Source organism: Globicephala melas, chromosome 9, assembly GCF_963455315.2.
Source record: "Globicephala melas chromosome 9, mGloMel1.2, whole genome shotgun sequence".
NCBI lineage: Eukaryota > Metazoa > Chordata > Mammalia > Artiodactyla > Delphinidae > Globicephala > Globicephala melas.
In genome coordinates, this window is record NC_083322.1 from 70,743,162 (window position 1) to 70,762,114 (window position 18,953).

General features: G+C 37.3%; 1 protein-coding gene and 1 pseudogene across 1 annotated transcript in view; both read left to right on the forward strand.

Annotated features, from left to right (window-relative positions):
- Positions 1 to 18,953, forward strand: part of HDAC9 (histone deacetylase 9) — an 812,002-nt gene that overhangs the window by 471,083 nt on the left and 321,966 nt on the right. The window contains exon 14 of the mRNA XM_060304692.2: positions 12,673 to 12,850. Coding sequence (XP_060160675.1) covers positions 12,673 to 12,850 — 178 coding nt within the window. The remainder of the gene's footprint in view (positions 1 to 12,672; positions 12,851 to 18,953) is intronic.
- On the forward strand, positions 166 to 1,080 carry LOC132597856 (BTB/POZ domain-containing protein KCTD5 pseudogene; annotated as a pseudogene).

Sequence of the window (18,953 nt, forward strand, 5' to 3'; positions counted from 1 at the left end):
GACATTTACGTAAATAGAATTGTACAACACATGGTCTTCTGTGACTGTCTTCTTTGATTTAGCATAATGTTTTCAAGAGTGCATCCATGCGGTAGCATGCACCAGTGCTTCATTACTTACTTTTTCTTTCAAATATGCAATACAGTATTATTAACTGTAGGCCCCATGCTGTATATTAATTATATTCCCAGGACTTATTTATTTTATAACTGTAAGTTTGTACCTTTTGACCGCCTTTACCGCCTCCCCGCCACCCACCAACGTGTACTCTGTGGCACTCTGGCGGGGCTTGCTGGGATCCTGACGGAGAATCCCTCCGGGCCTCCAGAGGCCTCCTGGCGGCGCTGGTGGGGGGAAGATGCGCAGTCGCAGCAGCGCCCGGCTTCCCGCCCCGCCCCCGCCTCAGCGTCTCGCATCGCGTCCAACGTAGGCGGCACCTACTTCCTCAACGCCCCCCAGATGCACTGTACGGACCTGAAATCCTTCCTATACCGTTCGTGCCAGGCTGACCCCGACCTGGACTCCGACAAGGATGCAACCGGTGCCTATTTAACCCACAGCGAGCGCACCTGTTTGGGGCCCGTGCTGAAAACTCTCTGAGACTCCGAAAGCTGGTCATTAACAAAGACCTCGCGGAGGAAGGGGTGTAGGAGGACGCGGAATTTTACCACATCACCTCACTAGTGACACTTGTAAAGGACAGAGAGAATGGGACAGCAGACCATCACAGGTACGGGTGAAGCATGCGTACCGCCGGCTTCAGTCGAAGAGGCGCTCACGCAGGTGGCGCCCACCATGTATGAGGGCGGGAAATTAGAGCACCTGGGCATCATCAGCTCGTCCTGCAACTGGGGGAGTGGAGACCAGGACGAGTTCCTCTGCGTTCCCTCTAAAGAGCTGCAAGACTCGCTGTCCGGCACCACACTGAGCCCAGCGAGAAAGTCAGGATTTTTGCAAGAAGGATGTAAGAAGCACAGGGCTAACAGCCGAAGAAGTCTTTTATCTTTTCCCAAGATGCAGCGAACCACCTTCTCAGGAAGAGACCTGCGTTTGACGATTTACCTGGAGATCCAGGTGTGAGTCCTTTTCTGCCTCTCAATTTGGTGCTGCGTCACGGGACCAGCCGTCCAAGGCCGCATGCGCCTTTGCACAGGAAGCCTGCTTGGCGGTGGGCGTCCCTTGGTGGTCCTCCCTCGGTTTTTCCAAGTGCAGCCCGGGCCTGAAACTTCCGAATCACCGAAAATCATTAAAGGCGACGTTCTTGGTGCTACATACAGTCCGTCATGCAGCGTGGACCTCCCTGGTAGGCAGTGTCCGCAGCACGGTGGCTCCGGGGACTGAGTCCTGGTCCGCGGTCAGGCTCCCAGGTGGGAACGGGTGGCGGTTTCTCCCGGCCTCTGCGAGGCGCTCCTCAGAGGGGCGGCCTCCGCCTTCACTACTCCCCGGCTTCTGCTCTGGGGCCGGGCCTCCTTCAGAACCAGGCTCCTCCACCGGGACCCAGGCCTGGAATCACAGTCAAGCCTTCTCAGTTGTGTATTTTCCTGGCGAGAGACCTTTGCATCCCTTCTTTCCCGGGGTCCATAGACTACCAGGTGTTTGTACTTTTTAGAAATGCCTGCAAGTGTTGCGCCATTTTGGAATGATCTGTTACATCATGAAAAGGGAGGCAGAAGTTTGGCCACGTCTCTCGCACCCCCAGGCTCCTGGGGGAGCTGGTAGCCCTGTCGATATGCCTCTGTCTGGCCTGGAATGGAAGTTGGGGCAGGGGCCTGGCTTCTGGATTCCTAGAAAAACTTGTGTATGCCTGCTTCGAGAACAGACGGCTCACCGGGTCGTGGGGACTGTCAAGAGTCTGGGGGACCTGGCCCAGATGAGTGGCTCTTTGCTTCTTGACCTCTGGCTTCCCAGGGGAGCTGTGCACACTGATCACCCTGGCGGCCTGCAGGTAGGTCAGAGGTTGTGACCCATCTAGTTTCAAATGCTTCTGGAGACTTCTGCCTGTGCCCCTTTTTCTTTTCCATCCCCCCAAACCTGATTAACCAAGTTCTTCAGAACCTAGGACTTAAGTCCTCCTCTTTGTAAGGTCTGTTGTGTGATAAATGTTTGACCTCAACATTTTATAACATGCTTTTCTATAGGACACATTGAAACACCAGCAGACCAGTTCTCCCCAGTGGAGCCCCAGGAGGAGGGCGGCCTGCTGTTGGCTTTGGGGTGTCCCCTGTGGGGAGCTGCCAGCCACTTTGCCCTTGTTTGATCTCCGACCCCGGCATAATACATAGGCTTGTCTTTTTTAAGGTCTGAAGTTATTAAGAATTAATGCAATAAAATTTATTCTAGGGGGATATTTATACTTTTTTAGGTATTTGTATTTTATGAGCTTGCAGTTTAATACCTAAGTTTTCCCCCTGAAAATAGCAACTATGGTTGTGGTTTTGCAAATGAGGAAAAAACAAAACAAAAAAAGTTTTTATGGCTGGATAGCATTCCATTGCACAGATATACCATATTTTATTTATCCATTCATCAGTTGTTGGATATTTGGGTTGTTTCTACTTTGGTCTGTTATGAATAGTGCTAATATGTACATTCATGTATGAGTTTTTGTGAGACATATTTTCATTTCTCTTAGGTATATACATATTACTGAAATTGCTGGGTCATATGGTAGCTCTAAGTTTAGCTTTTCAAGGAACTGCAGAACTGTTTTTCAAATTGGCTGCATCAGTTTGTCTTCCCTCCGACAGTGCATGACAGTTCCAATTCCTCCACATCCTCACCAACACTGGTTATTAGCTACCTTTTTTTTTTTTTTTTTTTTTTTTATGCTACGCGGGCCTCTCACTGTTGTGGCCTCTCCCGTTGCGGAGCACAGGCTCCGGACGCACAGGCTCAGCGGCCATGGCTCACGGGCCCAGCCGCTCCGCGGCATGTAGGATCTTCCCAGACCGGGGCACGAACCCTTGTCCCCTGCATCGGCAGGTGGGCTCTCAACCACTGCGCCACCAGGAAAGCCCTTAGCTATCTTTTTTATGGTAAACCATTCTAGTTGGTATGAAGCTGCATCTTATTGTGGTTTTGATTTGCAAATCCCTGACGGCTAATGATGTTGAACATCTTTTCATGTGCTTATTGGCCATTTGTAGATGTATTTTAGAGAAATGTTTATTCAGAAACTTTGCTCATTTTTAAATTGGGCTGTCTTTTTATTATTGACGCATAAGAATACTTCAGACATGCTGGGTACAAGTCTCTGATCAGGTATATGGTTTGCAGAGATTCTCTCTGATTTGTGTATTAACTATTTACTTGATGGTGCCCTTTGAAGCATAAAAGTTTTTACTTCTGATTATATCTGTATTTGTGGGGGGCACTGTTGGTTTTGGGCCTTATATCTAAGAAGATTTACTTCTATATTTCTTCTAATAATTTTATAGTTTTAGCTCTTGTATTTATTCTGTGGTCCATTTGGAGTTAAGTTTTGTGTTTGGTGTGAGGAAGTGGTTCAATTTCATTTGCCTGTGGGTATGCAGTTGTCCCAGCTCCATTTGTTGAAAGACTGTTCTTTCCCTTTTGAATTGTCTTGGCACCCTTGGTGAAAATCAGTTGACCATAAATGGAAGGGTTTATTTCTGGGTTTTCAGTTCAATTCCAATTCTGTATGTTTATCGTTATGCACACGGTTTTGATTACTGTAGCTGTGTATTAAGGTTTGAAATTGGACTCTCCTCCCTAACTTAGGATATCTCAGAGAGTTTGTGCTGTATGACCCTTGATGCAGGGACTGGGTGTAAATGCTACTGTCTATCCATATATCAAATATTAATATAGTTAATTTGCTTTCTTGTGTTTTTATTTAAAAATTAAATACGAGTAGCACCTCTGCTATTTTCTTCTGCACTCACTGGATGCATGTGTACTCCCAACTTCGGAGACCACTCCTCTCAGGTACCATATTTGGGTTCTATTAGGCACTATTCCAGTTTTTGGCCAAATGTTATCAACCAGTGGCCCGCCCCTACTTCACGCCCCAAGGTAATATTGAATTACTTGTACACACCCAATAACATCTCCAGGAGAGTAGACTTTCTCTGAAACTTCATCTCAATCACTCTGTTCTAACTATGGTTCTAAGTGGATAAAATGATTATTCCCCTACACTGGTGGGTTAAAAACAAAATACTAGAGAAAAATCTTAGTGACCTAGAGTTGCTGATGGGTTTGGGTTTACCAAAGTGTTTTCTGACACAATGTGAAGAAGAAAACAAGAAATTTAAATTACATTGAAAAAAATTAGGTAGGTTTATCAGCTCAGTCAAATACATTAGAGAGTCAGATTTTTACCCTAATCTTAGGCTAGAAGCAGTTATAGTTCTATGGTATAATATATACATTCTCAACATTTAGTGAGCCCTTGTGTTCTGGGCTCTAGGTTTAGGACTGAGAGTATGAAAATACAGTCGGGTTTCTGTTCACAGGTATCTAGTAGTCTCTCTTTTTCCAAGTCCAAATTAATATCCATTCTAATCCCCTTAGCATATTTAACCACTTAAAATATTGATATCACAATAAAGTGTAACATTTGAAAATAACTTTAAAAATAGAGTTAAAAATGCTGTTTATCAGACAATTTGGAAAATACAGGTCAGCCAAAGTATTAAGAAAATAACAATAAATCAGTCATATTATCAGTACTTAGAAATGATTGCTTTTAAGTGTCTTTATATTTCTTTAGATAGTTTCTTAAAGTTGGCACATTTAAATTTGTTTTTCTTCTGTTCCAAATCATCATTTCAAGTTTCCAGTTTACATTTTTCTGCACTAATTTCTCAGTCGTTTAAGTATCATTGTTTTCTCATTGAGATGAATTTAATGATAATATGTTAAAATTCTAAAGACTAAATATACTTAATTGTACATTTTATTGTATTCATTTATCAATCAGTGCAATATAGTACAAATTAATTGATCTCTTATGAATATATGACCTAAAAGTAAATTAGCATACTTAAACTTACTAAAAAATAATTTTTCATACTTATTTTTTTCTCACCTACTTTTACTTTTTTTCTCTTATTTTTTTCTTTTTTGTATTTTCCAGTGAATCTTTGTTCCCTCCCTACAAAAACTTAATCTTTTCAATAAAACCAATTTTATGTTATAATAATATTGGTCTTTTATATGTGCCAGTTTATTAAACATTTCACACTTATTTTAAATGTATTAATATACAGAAAAAATAATAAAGATTATATAATAACATCCAGCTTGAGAGATAAAACATAATATATATAAAGTTTACTATGTATCTCTTTCCTATTTCATCCTCCTCCCATTCCTTCTTTTCTGAATTTGCTTTTTATTTTTCCTATGCATTTCTTTATATTTTTATTATATTCGTATATACTTAAACAATGTATATTAACTTGCATATTTTTAAACTTAAATAATTGACTTCATATACATTTTTTGCTTGCTTTTTTCACTTGTTCACCATTTATACTGTACGTTTACTGTCCATCTTCACTGTTACTAAATATTAGTCCATTGTTCTTTAAGGTGGTTATAATGATTTATTCTCCTACAAGCAGTCTATGAGTTTCTTTTGCTCTATGTTTTCTGTAATGCTTGGTATCATGAGACTTTTAAATTTCTGGTCAATCTCATGAGTATAAATTGATATCTCATGTTGGTTTTAATTTGCCTTTTTCTGATTACTAGTGAGGGCTTTCTATTCATGTATTTATTGATTTATTGAAATATTTTATTATTTAATCTGGGAATTTCCTGTTCATACTTTCTGTCCATTTTCTGTTCCTATTTATTTTTAGGAGTTATATAGGTAACGTAGACATTAAATGTTGCCTTATTCTATGTTTTGCAAATATTTCTACCCAGTTTCTGGCTTGTGTTTTTCTGGCTTATGATAAACAGAAGTATTTGAATTTCTTTCCTTCCTCAAGTTTAGAATGACATTCTCCATCTACTTCCATAAAACTTTAAAAATTGTACATTTACATTTTTCATCCACTTTCAGTTGTTTTTTGCATGTAGTGTTAGGTAGGTATCTAAATTCGTTGTTCCCTTATGGGTAACCAGTGTTCCCAACATTGTTTATTGACTATTCTTTGTTTACCTGCTACTCTGTAGATCATCTCTGTTATATATCACAAGTTTCCATATACTCATGGGTCTGCTTCTAGGCTCTCTATTCTCTTCCAGTAATCTATTGTGCTAATAAACTATCTGAAATAGTTTAGTTTTTAGTATGTATAGATATCTGGTTGGGCATATCTCCCCAACTTATTCTTTATTTTCAAAATTCACTTGGCTATTCTCTGCCTTTGCTCTCCTGTGCAAAATTTAGAATCAGCTGAAACATTCCAGAAATTATAGATTCTTTTGGGAAGAACTGTTATCTTTATGATAGTGATTCTATCACAGCATATAGTGTATCTTTTTATCTACCTAGTTTTTACATCTCTGACTATAATGTGGTCCTCATATATGATTTGAATAATATCAATTTCTCTTTTTTTCTGTAAAATATATATAACAGAAAATTTACTGTTTAACCATTTTTAAGTGTACATTTCAGTGGCAATCGAGTATATTCACATTGTTGTGCAACCATCACCACGAACCATCTCCAGAACAATTTTCCTCTTCCCAAATTGAAACTCTGTAGCCGTTGAACGATAACTCTCCATTTCCCCTTTTTGCCAGCCCCTGGCAACCACCATCCTACTTTCTGTCTATATGAATTTAGTTACTCTAGGTATATTATATAAGTGGAGTCACACAGTATTTGTCCTTTGTAACTGGCATATTTCAGTTAGCATGGTGTCTTCAAGGTTTATCCATGTTGTAGCATATGTCAGAATTTCCTTCCTTTTTAAGGCTGAATAATGTTCCATTTTAAATATTAATTCTTTAAAGTTTGTTGACACCTCCTTTATTGTATTGGTCAATTTTGCAATTGTTACATGTGTGCTTGAAAGAATATGTTTGGCTGCAAGTTTCAGTATATCACCAAGGAATTGTGTTAATTCAAATCTTTTGTAACCTCACTCATTTTGTTATACATTTGTGATAATCTCCTTCCATGATGTTGATTTTTCTTTATAGTTTTTCTTTATAGTTTTACCAATTTATGCTTTTTACATTTTGAGCCCCTGTTATTAGTTTTAGAATTTTTTTTTGGTTAATTGAACTTCTGTATTATTTTATATATACCTTTATATGGTCTCTGATATTTTCCCCATAAAGTCTGTTTCATCTGGTTTTAACAGGGCTGCACAAGGCTTTTACGTCTTTTTGTTGTTGTGTTGTTAGTATTTTCTTATATCATAGAACCTTTTAATTTAATCTTGGTCTGCCAAAGAATATAGCCTTTGTATTTTTGAAATTCAGTTTGACTGTCTTCATCTTTTAACTGGCAAATTGAGTACATTCACATCAACTGTGTTTAGCGATATGTGGGAATTTGTTTGTAGCATCTTATTTTGTGAATTATATTTGTACAGCTTTTTCAGTGCTTCATTTTTTTCTCCATTTATTTTTAGACTGATTGCTTCTTCGTTTTGTCTCTTTCTAAAAATGTCTACTTCAAAGTTATGCATGTTATTTCTATTTATTTAATAGCTACTTTTAAATTACTAACATGCATGTTTAGCTTTAAAAAGTCTAAAGTTAACCACTATTTCTACACCCATACTGAATAATACAAAGACTTTAGAACATGTAAATTCTCTCTAGCCCTTGGCATCTTATAAGATAAACTCTAGGGATATTTATGATTCTAATTTTCTGTAAAAGCAAGACTTCTTAAATTCAAAGCACTGCAAACCAAAAAGAAAATTCAATTTTCTCATAATGCCAAACCAGGAGGAACATATTCTTTAAAGAAATGGCTTTGGAAACAGAATTTTAATATTTTTTCTAATTATTTTCCCATGATTCTTTTTCCTTTATTTTTAGGTCATATCTTTTATTAAACTAATTCAAATAATTTTGATTATTTCAAAGATTAAACACTATAATTTATGATTTCTGTATTTGCTTTTGCTGAGATTGCATGATGATATTGATTATAGCACAAAATGAGTGATATGTCTGGAAGCAAAGGTAACCATCCAGAACAAAGTGAAAACCCAGAAGCCATAAAATAGATCCCTGAGCAGTGGCAACAAGAAAGCAAAATAAAACCAAACAGAAGCAAAATAAAAAATCACTGCTATCACAGAAAAATAGAACCTTGAAGTCTCCTCAACCCAGGGGCTTTATCATTTCATAATCTCCATTAGCAAGCCACTCCCAGATATTTAACTCTAAGCAAGAATATTGTGCCTGCCACACAGAGACCTATATATAGAGACCCACTTTCCAAATAGATGGCAGTGCCTATGCCCCACAGCTTAGGAAGGCCCAGGCCCCAATGACATTGATATTCTGCTAGGTATCATTGAAGAATTTATAAAGTAGGGGCATAATAACTCTTCACTGAAAGTACTTTGCAACTTCTATCAGTAGGAGGAGACAGATGATGTTCAGGTGTAGTGGCCTTAGGCCACTTCATATAGAAAAGGTTGTCCTACACATCTCGGTAGCCTGACAGAATGTCCCTGAATAACAGTCTGGCAAAGTAACCAATCAAAAGCAAGTCCCTAGTTAAATCACCTGAAAAAAGAAAGACCATGTATGCATAAGAAACAGGCTCAAAATACTACATGTATTTAAAAAGTATTTTAAATAAGAATGCTTTCGGGGGATGAGGGCATGTTTATTATTCATTTATTGGGCATGACACATTTTCCAAAGGCAGTCAGTAGATGACAGGTTAATTTGGGTATCCATGCAATTTTTAGTAGTGGTAGGTTCTGAACTGTTAGACATTTTATTTTTCTGATGATGCAAGAGAGAAACATGCATTTTTGTCCTTACTTCAAAGTATGGGAAATAACCATGAACAAAATTCTCTCATTAAAATTGCTAATAGAAAAAAATGTTTAATGAAACACTTTTTTGGCTATAAAAATACTATCTCAATTTTCAGCCTCATGAAGGAAGCTTTTTATTGGTGAGGAGTGATAGCCATCTGAAATAAAAGTGGCCTACTGTTTTGTGATACTTTGGTCACTAATATGTACCATAATAATCAGTGCCTTACGGGATTGTCGAGATTTGCCCTATACATTAAAAGCTATACTTCATTTGTAAAGGCATATAACTGTAGTCAACTCTTTTGAAAGTGAATAAACTTTTCTCTCTTTTATAGTCCTTTTTCGGTAGAAGGTTCAAAAATATTTGATCCATGTCTGCTCTTAGAACCAATGATTATGAATCTGTCCCAGTGAAGTGTTTGAAAGGTTCAACTATTTATTTTAAGTAGCATTTGCCAATTTTCTTAATTGTGATATGCAGAAAGTTTGGAAACCACATAAAAGCACAAAGGAAAAAAATAATTCTCAAATCACTTGCTTCCCTCAGCTCTTGGCTCCATCACTAAATAACTTCAGAGTATTGTACTTTGATAGTTGTTTTGTCTGTTCTCCATTTTCTTATATTTTCATTAGCCATTCCTTGGTTCTTTATATAATGATCGCTTATAAAATGCTTTCTTGTTTTATCCTTGTAGTGAGATCTGAAAGATGGCCATGTATCTCCTTTCTATTCATGTATTTATTCAACATATATTTGTTAACACCTACTCTGTGTGTGAAACACTGCATAGGAATATATGATTCAGTAGGCAAAGCTCATATCCTTATGGAACTTACTGTTTATGGACAAAGTGCTTGAATTTGGGTTTCAACCTATAAGATCAGGAGCCATGCTTAACTCACTTTCCTATCTATACAACCCAGCATGGGATCTATCAGTATTTTCTATCTGCATGCACAGTAGATATTGGAAGGACACTTACATGTGATGAATAAATAACTACTATTGAACAAGTAGTTGTTTGTCTCTTACCTATATTGCCATATTCCTAATAGTATGGATAAGTAGATTAGATAAGTAGAATTGAATAAGTAGAATTTGCTTGCCTGTTCGTAAGGGTCTGTGTTGAGGTGTAACATTTGTATCTTAGTTATGAGGTAGCAAACTGTAATTCCATTATCTCAAAGGTGCCTGTGAAGTCCAAGTAAAGCAATAAATATGCTTTATTAGCAAAGAAAGAAAGAAGGTGGTGGTGGTATTTACATGGAGCTCTTACAGTATTGAGTTATTCATTAAGAGGTAAAACATTTAGTAACCCCAGTCATCTAAAACATGGTTATGTTATTTGAAAAAACCATGGCCTTTAACTCTCAAATATCTGTTACATATGCTTTTTCTAAAAATTAATTAATTAATCTAGCATTGTTGCATTGGGTCTTCATTGCTGCGCGTGGGCCTTCTCTAGTTGGGGCTAGCGGGGACTACTCTTCGTTACGGTGCACAGGCTTCTCATTGCGGTGGTTTCTCTTGTTGCAGAGCACGGGCTCTAGGCACGTAGGCTTCAGTAGTTGTGGCACATGGGCTCAGTAGTTGTGGCTCACAGGCTCTAGAGAACAGGCTCAGTAGTTGTGGCACACGGGCTTAGTTGCTCCGTGACATGTGGGGTCTTCCCGGACCAGGGATCGAACCTGTGTCCCCTGCATTGGCAGGCGGATTCTTAACCACTGCAAGTCCCATGTTACATATTCTTAATACGCAAATAAATATTTAGCTTTGAGAAAGCATAAGAAAAGATATAAAATGCAGCAGAATGTAAGTTCACAGATGATATACATCCAGTCCCTGGTTCAAAGAGCTTTCAATATTATACATGGAAAGATGATTTCACACACACACACACACACACACACACACACACACAACCTATCTAGAGCCTTCTCCCCACTTTGCATCTGGCTAATGGAATTTATCTTTTACATATCAAGTTAAATGTCACTTTCTTAAAGTTCCCTCAACCTCTAAATTAGGTTCTTCTTGACAGTTTTTCATGGTACTCTGCATTTTTCCCATATAGTACTCATTATATTTATAATTACATTATACTTAGAAATATTTAGTATCTGTCTCCTCACTAGACAATAAATATAAAAAAGGCTCAACACACCTGCAAAGTGTCTGGCTCAGAGTGTGACCTCAATAAGTAGTTACTGCATGCCGTAACTCTAAGATATGAAAGATGGTGGCAGGGAAATGGAGAGAGAAAAACAAAGTGTGATGGGAATGTAGTGGAGAGGGAAAGAGCATGTAATATGCATCGAATACAGTTGTGTTGTATGTAGATTTGTTAGCATTCTCACTAAGTAAATAATTTGTACACTAAGGATGTACCAAGCCTTGTGCTAGAGGAGCAGCACCCTAACAGGAAGGTTAAGGCAGGGCCTTACTAAGGAGAGGTGATGTTTGCATTCAGTCTTAAAACCGTACGTGCCTGGCAGGTAGACCAAAGCAGAAGAGCGTGTACATTTTTTTTTTTTTTTTTTTTTTTTTTTTTTGCGGTATGCGGGCCTCTCACCGTTGCGGCCTCTCCCGTTGAGGAGCGCAGGCTCAGCGGCCATGGCTCACGGGCCCAGCCGCTCCGCGACATGTGGGATCTTCCCGGACCGGGGCACAAACCCGTGTCCCCTGCATCGGCAGGCGGACTCTCAACCACTGCGCCACCAGGGAAGCCCAGCATGTACGTTTTAAGAATTACAGCAATTAGGCTTGTATTTAAAAGGCTTTGTTAACCTTTTGGAGTATTTGTTTCCTTATCCATGGGATGTGATGATCATCCTTTGTATCACTGTTCAGCTACTTTGCACGTTTGTTGGGAACATGGAAAAGGAAACAAACATAAAAATCAACACGAAGGTTATGAATCCCTTGATGTTGAAGAGAGGAAATATTCGGTGTGTAACACTGTTAGTTAAATTAACCACCTGTCTCTATTTTAGAGATTGTCTTTTTTGGAGACAGAGGAATAGACCAAGTGAATCTTTCAGGAGCTTCCAAATTCTGGCTCTCTGATTTCATAACTTGAGAAGTATGAAGAATGATAATGTTGTTAAGTCACTGAGATTGTATTTAACACCTTATAAAGAAACTAAAACTTTTCATAGTATTGAGATTACACCATGCAACCTATGAAAACTTCCTTATTCTGTACCATCATATGAAGACTGAAAGTTGTCAAATATAGTCATTTAACTGGCAATTTTTAGGCTCCCATAAATGTCATTGACAACATTACTGAAATAAATTCAAGATAGGGTTTTCAGAATTGAGCCTTGTTGGCGGTTTGAAAGCAGTTGAATTGTTCTACCACTTTGCGTTGTAACAATTCTGGGGCTGTATTCAAAACGTTGATATCAAGGTAGGAAATGAGTCTAAGTCAATGTTCCTCTTGAGGTTAAAGGTCTGTTTCTTTCAATCAGTTCAAACTGACAGGCCTCCTGCCATCACCTCCTCCTTAGCCAGGCATACAGACCCTGGCCGTCAGTGTGAAAACATCTGTTGAATGGATTTATTGATTAGATCGTGTTTTGTTTCTCCCTTTCTCTATTTTTTTTCCTTCACACCGTTTATTATGTCTCTGACCTGATGAACTTAATTGGTTGCCATGTCGCTCTCAGTGTCTCCCTTAGTGCTTGTCTCATGTTTCTTTCTACTGTGCTCTTCTCTTGGCAGCAGCCCTTCCCGGAGCCGCAGCACGCACGTGCGCTCTCGGTGCACCCAGCTCAGCTGGCTGCGGATGGCATGGACGGATTAGAGAAACATCGTCTTGTCTCCAGGACTCATTCCTCCCCTGCTGCCTGCATTTTACCTCACCCAGCAATGGACTGCCACCTCCTGCCTGGCTCTGCAACTGGTGAGAATCCCTAAAGACTGTCCCTAATAGGCAGGCTAAATACACCGTTCTTGTAGGATTAAGCGATTTAAATGCTCTGAATAACTCCAAGAGCAGAACACTCCATTTTAACCCAGTGCAACCCAAATTTTATGAGATTATATTGGCCACAAGACAAACAGCACATCTGATAAATCTTGGGCTTAGTATTAATAGCCTCATAAATTGTTACCGTTCAAGGGCCTGGAAAACACATCAACAGGTGCATGGGTCCCTTTTGGAAACAAAAATCCCTACAACATTCTTTAGCAGTGTTCCTCAATCTCTTCCTTCTAGTAGTCCTGGCCACTAGGAAATTTATGATGCTGGCTTCATTTGAGTCGAAAGAGTGCCCCTCTTCCAGTTTGTTTTTCTTGCTGTTTTGTTGGTGTCCCTGTTTTCTTCTGACTTTGCATACAAATGACTCATAGGAGACATTGGTGCCAAGGCAAACCTTGTTTAATTCTACATGCATGAGTTCCATTTCCATTTATTATAGCACCGATGGGTGGGCTATTTGACTACCCTCTTCCTTTGCCCACAGCTGTGTTTGATATTTCAGAACCTGGCTACAGAGGAAAACAAACCAGATAATTCCAAGGCCAAAGGAAGGTCAGGTCCGGAACACACACAAAAAAAGAGTGCTGTTCTCTCACAAAGGAGCTGTACCATGAATATCCATGTGGATAAATATTCCTTTAAGTCTGCTGGCCCCTGTTCTTGTTCCATGCACTCAGACTGTGGCTCATCAAATGAAAGATATTCTAGCGCTAAGGGCTTATAGCTTGGATGCAGCAAGGGGAGAATTCAGATGTACCTTCCCCCAAAGTCTCTCACAGGTTATCTGATTTATTTTTGAAGCAGTTTTTAGGATTCAGAGTTTGTTTTTGTGGCTTCTGTGACCTCAAGCAACCCTTTGTGCTTGGAAAAGTTAAAATACTTTTTCTGAAATCACGTTCCCAAGCCTTGATATCATCTTCTATTTAAAAATCAATGAATGAAATGGCCAAGTTATTTAACTTTGACAGACATCTTAATAAGTATGCATAGGAGCTACTTTTTATAATGTGTTACACCACAAGCCAACATTCCATACTAGGAGCTACAGTCGTTATATTTGGATATATTTCCTTCACCACATTAGCCACTGCCTCTGATCTCTCTATAACTTGGAGCAAAGCAGACCTGTCCTGGTATCCCAGACGACCCAGGACTGTAGCCCACTGTCAGCAGAAGCCGCTTGGATCAGTCAGGCCTGGTTCTATCCCTGGTCTTCAGAGAATTTTTGCTCAAAGCCAGATACATGATGTAGAGAAATACTTTTTGTAGGTAGTGAGAACAGCAGCCTTTAAGAATTAGATACTTCTCAATTCTTTATACTGAAAGTGTTTTTTATTCATCCATAAGCTTTCAGAGACACAGACACCCTATTGTAATACAGGTTACATTCACTCAAAATCATTTCCTTAATTTAAAAGTGAGCTTGATTATAAAGTTTTGTGGTGCTGTTTCCATGTGCCCTGCTGTCTACTATTGTAATCCTACTGATAGTTTCTTTTCTTGGTTAAGAGGGGTGACCCTTTCCCGACATGCTGTGGTTTCCTCTACTTTTATATGTTCCTTCCATATGAATGAAGCAAGATCTCTGAATATTAGAATGATCCTACTAGTTTGAGAAAACATGTTGAACAGGGTTTGTAGGCCTTAAAAGAATCAGGTGAAAGGGTGGACTGCAAACCAAATAACATAAGCATGACATAAACATAACCTAATCCTTCAGACTGAAGACTGGGTCATTTCACATGATTAGTTTCTTTCTCATAATGTCAGCATCCTAGTATTTATCAGAGTTTATTCCAAACACAAATAGGGAAATCAGCTTGAGTTTATTTTCATTTTTAATGTACGTGATGAGGCACATTTCTTGCCTAAATGAGAGATTATATAAACTTATATTTTAAAAAATACAAGATTTTATACTTATTAGGTATTCAATAAATTTTAGTTGAATGAACAAATACTAATTTGTAGTATAAGTGCATGATATATGTACGTATAAATCATAAACCCTTAGGAATTTACTAGTTCAAATTTGAAAACATAGAAAATGAAAGTTACTTTGTAACTATTGTTCTGTAAAGAACGACTAAGTGATTTCAAAGTTACATACTTCAGTAGAGAAGAACCTTCTTATTGTCTTATTTACCTTAAGAATGTTGCATCCTAACACTTAAAGTAAAAATATTAGATATTTTTTTAAAACATGAAAAATATATAATTTATGTATCTGTCAATAGCCCCTCCACTGTCATTGGGACTAAAAATATATATTTGATTGGTGACTTTCATTTAGTGCTTTTCCAAATCCAAAGGAAATGAAGTGCACTGTCTTCAATCTGCTCTTCCACATATTATTCTGGCTTTAATTCAAACTTAAATTTCGCCTGTAAGCTACATACTCTTACAATCCACATGATCTCAAAATTCATTTTAGTATTTCTAACGATATTTATTTTAGAGGAGAACTCTTAAGGCTTTCATTTGTGGTATGTTTGAAAACAAAATTTTTAAGCATTAAGTGCGTTTCTTTTGGCTTTTTAATATCTGGTGTAGATACATCAAGAAAAATCAAGTGACATTTAAGTCACTTTGAAGTCACATGTTCTTTGAGAATATTTAGCTTTTTTTTTTCAAAAGAAAGTCATAAATCTTAAATACTCAGTGGTTGTTCCACTAAAAAGTAAGGAAGAGAAAACAAGTTGTAAAGGTAGACGATTTGCTTAATTTCATTCTCTAAGAGCTATACATTTTGAAACAACTAAAAAGTTACTCAATACTAAACTCACATAATTTTCAAGGCACAACATTCAAACCTTTACCTTCCATGTGATCCTCAACAGTCAACTAGAGTAGCCACACCATCCCCTTTTTGTAAAGAACAAAGCAGTGGTCCAAGGGAAAAATGTGGTCTGAACTCAGTCAGTTGTTGAAAGATGATGTCTCTAGTCCATTTCCTGTGAGAACTTGAATGGACCAAGAAGCAGACTAAGATGCAGCCACTCCCTGGTGGCCCTACAGAGAGCCTGGTTGAGGATATTTCTGGATGGACAAGAAGATGTTGCACCTGCTGTAGTGCTAATGAAGAATGTGTATTGTAGAGCCAGGTTGCCACATATTCAAATGAATTTTGTTATATTGGAAAATGAGTAATAATATTCAACTTTTATATCATATTGAATTTAAGAAGTGCTTTTTTCCTTCTATGGAAAGCCAAGGCATGGTGTTTGTATGAGTTCTGATGACTAAGGAAAGGGCAATGTATGTCATTTTCTCTGCCATAGTCTTTCTTTCTACTCAGCTGTTCCTAACAGAGATGAGGCTTGGTCATGGCTCACAACAGACCATTGAGAGTAGATGATATAATTGTGCTAAGTTTATACCAAATGGGATTCATTGACAGAAGAATTTAATGGCAAATAAATTTGATTGGCTTTATCTTCCCCATCACCCAGTACCATTTAAGGTCTTCTTTCTCTCAACATTAGGTTCCTTTACATATTCTGTGAGTAAATTCTTTCTTTGTAACATTATCTTTTTAAGTCAGTATCTAATGTGAAGTAGAATTATAGTGCTCAAACTAAACCAATGTTTATGAAAGCCATTACAAATAGTTTAGTTAAAAGAATTTTTAAATTGATGTTTAGTGGGTGGCACATTGTGACAGAAAGTGAAATACATTTGAATATTTCAGTGTGAGAATAGCAAAACTGGCCTTTTTTCCTGTTTTTTTTGGTTTGTTTTTGCTTTTTAATTAAAGATATTTTCCCAAGTCAGGCAAACTCCCATTAATCCTTCAGGTTTTAGTTTACGTGTTATTTCCTTCATGAAGCCTTGTTTGGCCAGCTAAATCCAAATTAAATCAATTATGGTCCCTCATAACAAACTGGATTTCTCCCTGAAAGACTGTAATTATTTATTTTGGGGATTGTGTTCAGATGGGCTCTCTGTGTGGGAAGAGATTGTGTTTTCTCTTCTCTCTAACCCTAGCACATAGGTGTATGGCTAGCCCAAGGAGGGTACTCAGTGTATGTACTTACTGTATAATAAACAAATGAATATCCGAATGAAATGAGAGTAAATAGACATGAATTACGTGCAGCTACACACAGAAAAGATTATTGGTGCATTAAGTGAAACTTGGGAGTAACACTTATATTTTTTTAATTCAAAAAAATGTTCATTGAAAGTAATTTGGTAAATTTGGAAAACTGTAAAGGAGAATCACCTATTATTCTATCACTCAGAGGTAACCATAAGTAAAATATACATTTATTTATTCCAGTATTTTTTCCTCTTCCTAGGTGCCTCTCTTTAACAGAGTAAAGAAAAGTTATATGTGTGTTTGTGTTCACGTCTGTGTGCACGTGTATATCTGTAAATACGTATATGTGTGTGTGTGTAATTGTGTGTGTATGTATATGTGTATGTGCATGTGTTTATGTGTGTGTTTTAAGACCTCTCAGAGTAACTAATGTTACCACCTGTATCAGAATGGAGAGATTAATTTTATTTGGGTAGATAATCAGTTTTGAAGTTACTGTCCTCAAATATATGTGCTTGAAATTTCTCCTGAAAAATTCCTCCAAAATTTGTTTCTCTAATTCTCACTGAAGATGATAAAATAGCTATCTTTTTTATTTAGGAGATTAAATGGACTTGGTCACATATATATTATAACATTTATTAAAATAAGTTATAGCATATATTTTTAAAGTATATATTAATATACATTAGTTATACATATATGTGTATATATATATTTTAATTAAAAAAATTGTTTTGGCTTTTCCATGCCTGAGAAAGTCATCCTATTACCTTCATACACACTTGGACACAGACTTATTGGGGCACACTTTTTGTCTGGAAATGTGGTTAAATGCTCAAGTATTTGACATTCAAGAGGAGAAGTCTGAGGTTAGCACTGAGGAGAATTCAGAGGCCATCTTAGTATGTGTTCCTTTGTGGGCAGCTTGTTCATTCTTTTCTGGTGCCTCATAGTATATTTTCTTTATCCTGTTAATCCAAAAAACAAAAAAACAAAACCAAAAAAAAAAACCCCAAATTATCTTTATGATGAGCATTTGCAGTTACATACTCATGTACATTGACTCTTTCTATTTATGGAAAAATTCTTCAATTATTCCAATTATTCAGTTAAATCTGATTTCTTCCTCGAGAACAGTCTTTTTGTTCAGTTGTCTATTCTCTGACCTCCATACTCTCTGTAAATCTCTAAGTTTTTATTTAACGGCACTTATCTGGTTTTCTGAAATGTGAATTCCTTTTTTGTTCTCCAGTGTAGATTTTAATTTTGCCACTATGTATTTAGTTTTTTCTTGCCATCCTCATTTACCTTATTCATCTTTCTTTTTACTCGTTAATTTAGCTTGATTTCTCCTTTTAGCTGTTGGCTCCTATTTTATAGGATCAGTGTCTTTTGACATTTGAGGATCTCAAAAAGTTTCTGAAATCTAATTTTTGTTCCTATAGTAAATCAAATTCACTGAGCTAAGTAGTAAGAATGATGTTTCCTTTACAGTTTCTGTAGCATATTCTCATAGGCCCAGTTTTTGTTTTGTATTTTCTTCTGCTCAATCTTTTAAAAACAATTTTTTTTGAAGTATAGTTGACTTACAATTTGGTGTTAATTTCTGCTGTAGAGCAGTGATTCAGATGTATATTTTCTGACTTTCGTTTCATTATAGTTTATTATAAGATATTGAATGTAGTTTTCTGTGCTATACAGTAGGACCTTGTTGTTTTATCTATTTTGTATATAGTAGTTTGTATCTACTAATCCCAAACTCCTAATTTATCCCTCCCCCCACATTTCCCTTTTGGTAATCATAAGTTTGTTTTCCATGTCTGTGAGTCTGTTTCTGTTTTGTAAATAAGTTCGTTTGTATCATTTTTTAGATTCCACATATAAGTGATATCATGAGAAATTTGTCTTTGTCTGACTTCAGTTAGTATGATAATCACTAGGTCTATCCATGTTGCTACAAATGGCATTTCATTCTTTTTT